General features: G+C 36.2%; 1 protein-coding gene across 1 annotated transcript; it reads left to right on the top strand.

Annotated features, from left to right (window-relative positions):
- The first annotated feature begins 1,001 nt into the window (after positions 1–1,001).
- On the top strand, positions 1,002–5,825 carry CNGA1 (cyclic nucleotide gated channel alpha 1). Its single transcript, XM_009877384.1, has 7 exons — positions 1,002–1,108; positions 1,656–1,751; positions 2,116–2,145; positions 2,248–2,346; positions 3,243–3,350; positions 3,492–3,598; positions 4,408–5,825. The coding sequence occupies exons 1-7, from the start codon at positions 1,002–1,004 to the stop codon at positions 5,823–5,825; spliced, it is 1,965 nt and encodes a 654-aa protein (XP_009875686.1).
- Positions 5,826–8,417: the final 2,592 nt, after the last annotated feature.

Below are 8,417 nucleotides of genomic sequence, written 5' to 3'. Positions count from 1 at the left end.
GAGTAAGTCAATGGAAACCCTGTTACAGCTTTTATGCTCCTGGTGAATTTAACCTAATGTTTACTATGTCTTAGAAAGTAGGAATCTTTTTATGTGACATCTTAGACCTGATCCTTGCTCTTAAGCATTTAAAGGCTGGCCAGCAATGTTGGACTACATTTAGGAATATTCATGGAAGAAAACACCTTAATCTTCAAACTTTATCTCTCTCATTTGTAGAATGTTGCATATTGCTGTATTATTTTTTGCACCGTCATTCATGTCTGATGAGTGTCAGAAACATGGGTTTTCTCTTTGATTTCCTGTATAGGAATATCTTTAATTTCATTGACTAACAAGGAAAGTCAGGTAAGTCTGGCAATAATGTGGCAGCTGTACCATGCTGCTTCTCTTCTGCAGTCTGCTTGACTACAGAATGGAAGTACTTGCTTTAAGTCTGACTCATTCTATGGCATATGACTTCACTTATCAGTGGTACAGCTGCTCACTTGTCAGTTTGTGACTTACAGACTTCTCTATACTCTTGATTTCACATGCACAGAGCTTTTGTTACTGCAGTGGATAGCATCTGGTTTATAATCATACCGAAATGGCCATATCAAGGGCAGATCACACTTGTAGACACAATTCATGCCTGAAGAGTTGACAGTCTCGTTGATGCCAAGTTATAACTGAAAAAACTGTTAAGGAATGTTGTGAAAAGGGAAAGCTGAATTTAATTACTCCAGTGCTGGAAAGATTGTGCAGTAGAATGTGCTATATTAGTTACATACTCTACTATGTTTTCAGTTATTTAATACCAAGATGAACAAAACAGATATGAACAGCAACTAACGTTTCCATTTAGTTGTTTATATACTACCTGTTTTGGGGGAAGCAAGGATATAAAGGGCTCATCTTCAGAAAAAAAAAATTGCTTGTTACTTCTGCTGGTTATGAAGTGACTTGATTCTTTTTTAAATCAGTCTTTCTCAGTTACTCAAGGTAAGAGAAACTTGACCATGAAGGTAGGAGTGATTGAGACCCATCACTCTCATGTGACTGTTCCCAGTGTGGTAGTGCAAGATACAAGTGAGGACCCTGGGCCAATGGTCAAATGGGGAAACAGGTGTGTCAAATTTACTGTTTTTTCTCTGTTTGCTTTTTTCTTTGATAACTTGCATAGGATTAACTAACCACAGGTACTTGCTGTTAAGTTTTATGGCTGGGCTGGCCACTACACAGATGAGAGATGCTCTCAAACTCCTCTTTAGCAGTGACCTTGGTCACTACAGGAGCAAGTATCAGCAAGAGCCTTTCTGCCTCCCAGTCCCAGGCAGTAACTGTAACATCAGGTGTTATCACTGCCAGTAGCACACACTGTCTGCAAAAAGCTGCTGCTAACTTCAGAAAGCGCAGCCTCTTAGAAGAGACTGAGCTGAAAAGTAAAATCCCTGAAAAGAATTCATTCTGTTTAGCTCAGACTGGGACATGTGTCACCATCTAATTTTCTTCACTCTCTATTAATAAATTAAGATTGTGATATGTTCCTTATTGCAAAAATGTAGATTAAAATCTGTGCTCTTTCAATTTACTTAGATAACTTAGCCCATTATTAAAATGGTGAGATACAATCTGTGACAATTTAGATTGTTGGGTTTTTTTTGTTTCAGCAGGTATCATATAACTGTTATTTTGCTGTTCCCTAGGCAATGGTATCTACCTGGTGCACTTGCACGCTACAACATTAACAACAATAGTAATAAAGATGAGTAAGTATCTTTGCCATTTCATAAAATGAGAGTACTGCAATACTGATTGTTTAAGCAGCAATGAAGAAGAACGATACATATAAAATCATTTCTTTATAAACAGCTATACCATTCAAGTAAACCACGTACATTTTAACAGCATGCACATCAATTATGATGATCATTCTCAATACTAAAGTTATTGGCTTTATATCTATTAATTTAAAATGTAGTACTATGTGAATACAATAAGCAAAACAGTTTTTGAAAGCCAAGCACCTAAGTATAACGTTATGCTCACTGAATTCAGATGATTCTAATAAATAAATGTGGAAGTAAGGGCTATGTGCATCTCATGAGCCTGTCATATTTGTGTTTTTCTTAGAGAGAAGAAAAAGAAAAAAGAAAAGAAGAGGTAAGATGGAGTAATAATATTATTATTTCTAATACATTTAATTTCTTTCCAAATATGTTTTAACTTACTCTTAACAACCAAAAATGTAAATCTATTTCTTAGCAAGTCAGAAAAAAATAAGGATGGAGGAACACAAAAGAAGGAAAAAAAGGAGAAAACCAAAAATAAAGATAAGTCCAAGAAGAAAGAAAATAAAGAGGAGTAAGTATTTTTCATTTAGGTCCTGCTATGTTAGTCTAATTGCTTCTGATGTAAAACTGAATCCATTCATGGACATCCTGTAAACAAGATGCTTATACTCTAGTAACGAGTGTACACACTCTTATTGTTCACCCTCCAGTTGTTTTGATTTAACTTTGTATGTGGACAACAGAAATAAGCATGTATGGAATTGATCTGAAAAAAAAATAGAAAAAAATAATCTAGAAAAATCTCCTTTGGATTCTGATTAGCCAATATCTTTTTTGATAATAACCTGCAAAAGAAAGATGTGCCAACTTAAAGCAACCTCTGCTGCATATAAGAACACCTACAAGCAAGTAAACTCCTCTATGATCTAGAAGTTCTTGCTTTACCTTTTTCTTGGTAAATTCATAATTTTTGGGCCAAGGAAGAGTAACTAAACTAGTCCAGTATGAACTTGGTTTAGATTTCTCATTCTTTGGTTTCTTTATGTAAACTATGCCAATGTTTCACCTTTCTCAGAGCTAGACTTTTCCCAGTGAGAAAGGCATGATTTGTCTCACTTACTTAAACATTGCTAGTAACAATCTTTTTATTTTTTGAAATATGATCATATCAATTATCAGATAAGACAGTTAATTGGCTAGGAAACAAGTTCATTTAAAAAGGTTGAAATTACATGTGCCTCTATCAACTGAAGTGGGGCTGCCAAGCTGATGTTGCTGAGCAAAATTTAAATTCTAAATTTTGTGTCTCAAGACACACCTAAAAAGTACCTCCATGTTCTCTATGCATTCAGACAGGGAAGCCTAACTTGAATAATAACAATTTCTCGAATGCTTCCTTCCTCAAAAATTGTTTTGTGGATTTTAAGTGTCTCATTAAATATCCTTTTTTTCCTGCTTATCACTTAGGAAGAAGAAAGATATTTTCATTATAGATCCAGCAGGAAATGTGTATTACAACTGGTTGTTCTGCATCACAATGCCTGTCATGTACAACTGGACCATGATTATTGCTAGGTGATGACTCTTTTATGACTGTAAAGCTTCTGGCAAATCATAATATCCCTAAATAGATAAAAATATTTTGTTCATCACTGATTTCCTGAAAGTATTTAATTTTCGTTTCATGGTAACTGACTTTTGTCATTTCCTATTCAGAGCCTGTTTTGATGAGCTTCAGCACGACTATTTAGTGGCATGGTTTATTATTGATTACATTTCTGATGCCATCTATGTTGCTGACATGTTTGTACGGACAAGAACAGGTAAGTATACTCAATGGGTAGCCATTCCTCCTCATATACTTGTGTCAGATGGTTTAAAATATGCAGAGTACTACTACTCTTATTACCTGGCTACCCTTGATGAGGTGCAATAGTGAAAAAAAGACACTGAGATAGATCTCTGAAAGACTAGTCTGTAACCTGCAAAAATAGAGGAAACTACATAAAGCCTGAGGTAAGCGAGGCATGAGGTAAACCAGATACAAACTGTTCTGCCTGCAGCTGACTCAACAAGACAAAATAAACATGCAATGTGGCCATGCATCAGGGGTTCTGAAAAATTAGCACCTAGATCTGGATTTTGTATTTAAGGAGATTCAAATATTTTCCTGATTTTCAAGACCATTGAGCAAGCAAGGCATCCAAATTAATGTCAGCTGCAACTATTTCTTTTAAAATCTTATCCTGCGTTCAGAGCTAATAAGTAGATACACTCAATACGGAGCTGAAATTGCCATATTCAAATTCTTTACTCTCATGAACCACCTCTCCTATAGCCTGTGGAGTTTTTTGAGGGGTTGGTTGTTCTTTTTTTTTCAGATATTCAACAGAGTGGAAAAGCAGAGGGAAAGAATCAGAGCTAGACATGTTTAATTTTCAACGCTGTATAGTTTAGCTCAAGCTAAACTACAGGAAATAAGGAAATAAGAAATTACTTGTTAAAAAGTAGAAGAATTTATGTACCATCTGGAATTTGTACCCAAAATATTTTTCAAAGTATATTTGGATTGATATCAAACACAATACAGTTGAAATCATAACATTTTTTATTATTGACAATTTGATTTTAGGTTACCTGGAGCAAGGTCTTCTGGTGAAAGAAGAACAAAAGCTTCAAGAGAAATATAAGGCATCTTTCCAATTCAAATTAGATTTTCTGTCAATCATACCAACTGATCTCTTATACTTTAAGTTAGGACTGAATTACCCAGAATTAAGAATAAACAGACTACTGAGAGTAGCTCGGATGTTTGAATTCTTCCAGCGAACAGAAACAAGGACAAACTACCCAAATATCTTCAGAATCTCTAACCTTGTCATGTACATTGTGATTATTATCCACTGGAACGCCTGCGTGTACTACTCAATCTCAAAAGCCATTGGATTTGGGGCTGACACATGGGTCTACCCCAACATCTCCGATCCTGAATTTGCCCGTCTGACTAGAAAGTATGTCTACAGTCTCTACTGGTCAACATTGACGCTAACTACTATCGGGGAAACACCTCCTCCTGTAAGAGATTCTGAGTATTTCTTCGTGGTAATTGACTTCTTGGTTGGAGTATTGATTTTTGCTACCATCGTTGGTAACGTGGGCTCTATGATCTCCAACATGAATGCTGCCAGGGCAGAGTTTCAAGCAAGGATTGATGCTATCAAGCAGTATATGCACTTTCGGAACGTGAGTAAAGACATGGAAAAAAGAGTTATAAAGTGGTTTGACTACCTGTGGACAAATAAAAAGGCTGTGGATGAAAGGGAAGTCTTGAAGTATCTGCCAGATAAACTAAGAGCAGAGATTGCAATCAATGTTCACCTGGAAACACTAAAAAAAGTTCGAATTTTTGCAGACTGTGAAGCTGGTCTGTTGGTTGAACTGGTTTTGAAGCTCCAGCCTCAAGTATACAGTCCCGGAGATTATATTTGCAGAAAAGGAGATATTGGGCGAGAGATGTACATTATCAAAGAAGGCAAGCTGGCAGTAGTCGCTGATGATGGAATTACCCAGTTTGTGGTCCTTAGTGATGGCAGCTATTTTGGAGAAATCAGCATTCTTAATATCAAAGGTAGCAAAGCTGGCAATCGAAGAACAGCCAATATTAGAAGTATTGGATACTCGGACTTGTTTTGTCTGTCGAAAGATGATCTCATGGAGGCTTTAACAGAGTATCCAGATGCAAAGGCTATGCTGGAAGAAAAAGGCAAGCAAATCCTAATGAAAGATGGGTTGCTCGACATTGAAATTGCAAATTTAGGAAGTGATCCTAAAGATCTGGAAGAGAAGGTCACCTACATGGAAAGAGCAATGGACAGATTGCAAACAAAGTTTGCCAGGTTGTTGGCTGAGTATGAAGCTGCACAACAGAAACTGAAAAAAAGGCTTACACAAATTGAGAAAATATTGAAGCCAGTTATAGAGCAAGAATTCACAGACTTAGGAGAAGCAGATCCATCCACAGATAAACCTGGAGTGTCAAAACCAGAATAAAACACCGGAGGTTGCCAATAAGACTTAGGGTCAAATCCTGCATGGCACTGAGTACATTAATTTGTAATCTTTGTAGGACCTGACTATTAATTTTGAAAAATTATTTGTTCAGGTGATGTCACTAATTTCGTACAAGCAGCACATATTTGTTGGGTTTCGGGAAGAAAAGAACTGAGGATGGAAGACAACACCTTGCTCTTGCACAAACAGGAGGTATTATCTGCTAATGCGTTATGTGCCGCTTATGTAACACTGCTTGACAGCAAATGCATTCAATTTATATATAGTCATATGCTGGTGAATATTGAAAGTTTTGCTGAGTATTTTAAAACTATTTCCATGTGTCTGTTTATGGAAAGAAGGAAAGGTTTGGAAATTATATTATCTGAAGTCAATATAGGCAGGAACCATGGTATTAAATTTGTATATAAACAAACACCTTTTAGCATCTATTGATTAACATAAGATTAATTAAGTGTGGAATATTATATAAAAACTTAGGTGTATCTACGATGCAGATGCAAGTAGTGAAGTCTGTAAGATTTGGAACATTATTATTACTTCATTGGGTCCACCTTGGCTGATTTCTTGAAATGATTTTAGATGGTCCTTTTTTGGGGATATTACATGCAAAGGCTGGAATAAAGAGGGGAAAAAAATAAAAATTTTTGTAAGCATTGATATGACTAATACAGATGCATCGAAATCTAGCTGTTCTTTCCACAGGAATAACAAATACATAAAGCTGAAGACTGTGCTGCTTCATGTAATCATATGGCTGCTAAACATCGACTATCAAGCTTCTAAGATTTGTCCTTAAAAATATTCATGTCCCTAATGTAACAGTTGTGGATGTTGACAGAATGCAAGGGGCAGACATGACAGAAGGAGGTGAAACACTACCTGTGGTGTCTTTTGTTGGGTTATTTTTCATCGATAGGGTATTCCTTTCTTCTATTCATAACTACTACTAAGATAGTAAAATCTACCATTTCATATATCAGATACATTTCCAACTGCTTTAAGAAGTATTATCTCCTTGGATTTTTTTTTCCCCTGACATGTCTTTTTCCATTGGCAAAAAATGGTTTTATTAGTTGTGGTCTGAGCTGGGCATTTTCAGCTGGGTATTTTCAGTAGACTTGGATCATATCCACTTAATGTTGGAAGAGTTTGATGACAGGGAGTGAAGAAAGCAACTGCAAGGAAAGAATGGATAATTCCCTATTTAGAGCAATTTGATTATCCTGAGCAATCAGACCGCCCCTCTTAAACATGTAAATGTTACGATCACTTGATAATATCTCAGTACCTTCATTCTTCTCCCTAATAAGAAAGAGGTATTATAAACTTGTTCTTTTGTAAAGTGCATTCATTTCTAGCTGTTTCATTTTTTTGTAATGCTGATAGGTTTCCAGAATGCCAGACCTATGAATAACTCCTGATTTCACTGCCAGGCTTAGATGTTATTATGTAATTAATGCATAGGATATATATGGAACAAGGATAAATGTAAATATGAAGTGACTGTTCATTCACTGTTGATCCTGCGCTTTCAATGACAGATGGCACAATGTGCTTGTGAGGGGGAAGAGTATGCCATCAATTCATTAACAACTCTACCTGTGCACACAAGAACAAGCATTACTTTGGCATTTAACTGTATTGTGAATGTTGTTTGCAATCAGCATTCTTCCAATTCAGGTCTATAATATAATTTGCAATCTGTATGGCAGCAGCATCCTATAGGGCTCTGCCATATTTCACTAGGCACTTAGGAGCTGCTTTTCTCCTTTATGAAGAATCTAAGACCTTATATTAGAGAAATGTGTGGTAAGAGTTTTAATTAATAAAGGCAGAGATCTACTGTTCACATTCTTTTATTTTGCTGATCCTTCAGTCTATCACACAAATTGTAGTCAATAGCTGCCTCTTCTCTGAGAATAAAATTTGATTTAAACCACTTCAAACAAAAATTGACCTCCAGTAGTTTACTTATTATTTTCAGACACTATGATGGGCAATCTTCTATTGTTTAACTTTTGTAAGCATGTATTTGATGAAAAAAACCCTACTAAATGTGGAGTTTCATCCGGACACAAGACAGAACCTAAGTGCTTTCAGGAAACATCAACAAAAATAAAACTATTTCAACTTGCACTTATTTCTCAGAACTTTACAGGGAAGCACACAGGTTCCTCGATATGTATTTCTGTGCAGTAAAACCTTCTTGATATACTTCAGTAAAGTCTCTGAACACTCTTTGTAGCCCATTTTTTACCACGTACGCTGTGTGAACACTTATCCTTGAGAAAGCTGAAGGGAGACCTCGTTGCTCTTTACAACTGTCTGAAAAGAGGTTGTAGCAAGGTGGGGGTCACTCTTTTCTCTAACAAGCAAAAGGACAACTGGAAATGGCCTCAAGTTGCACCAAGGGAGGTTTAAATTGGGTATCAGGAAAAATTTCTTCACGGAAGGGATTGTTAAGCACTGGAACAAGATGCCCAGGGAAACGGTTAGGTCACTACCAAGTTAAAGTATTTAAAAGATGTGTATCATAAAATTATAGAATTGTCAGGGTTGGAAGGGACC

Source organism: Apaloderma vittatum, unplaced genomic scaffold, assembly GCF_000703405.1.
Source record: "Apaloderma vittatum isolate BGI_N311 unplaced genomic scaffold, ASM70340v1 scaffold34849, whole genome shotgun sequence".
NCBI lineage: Eukaryota > Metazoa > Chordata > Aves > Trogoniformes > Trogonidae > Apaloderma > Apaloderma vittatum.
Note: the sequence above shows the minus strand (reverse complement) of the source record. Positions and strands in the feature narration are given on the sequence as shown.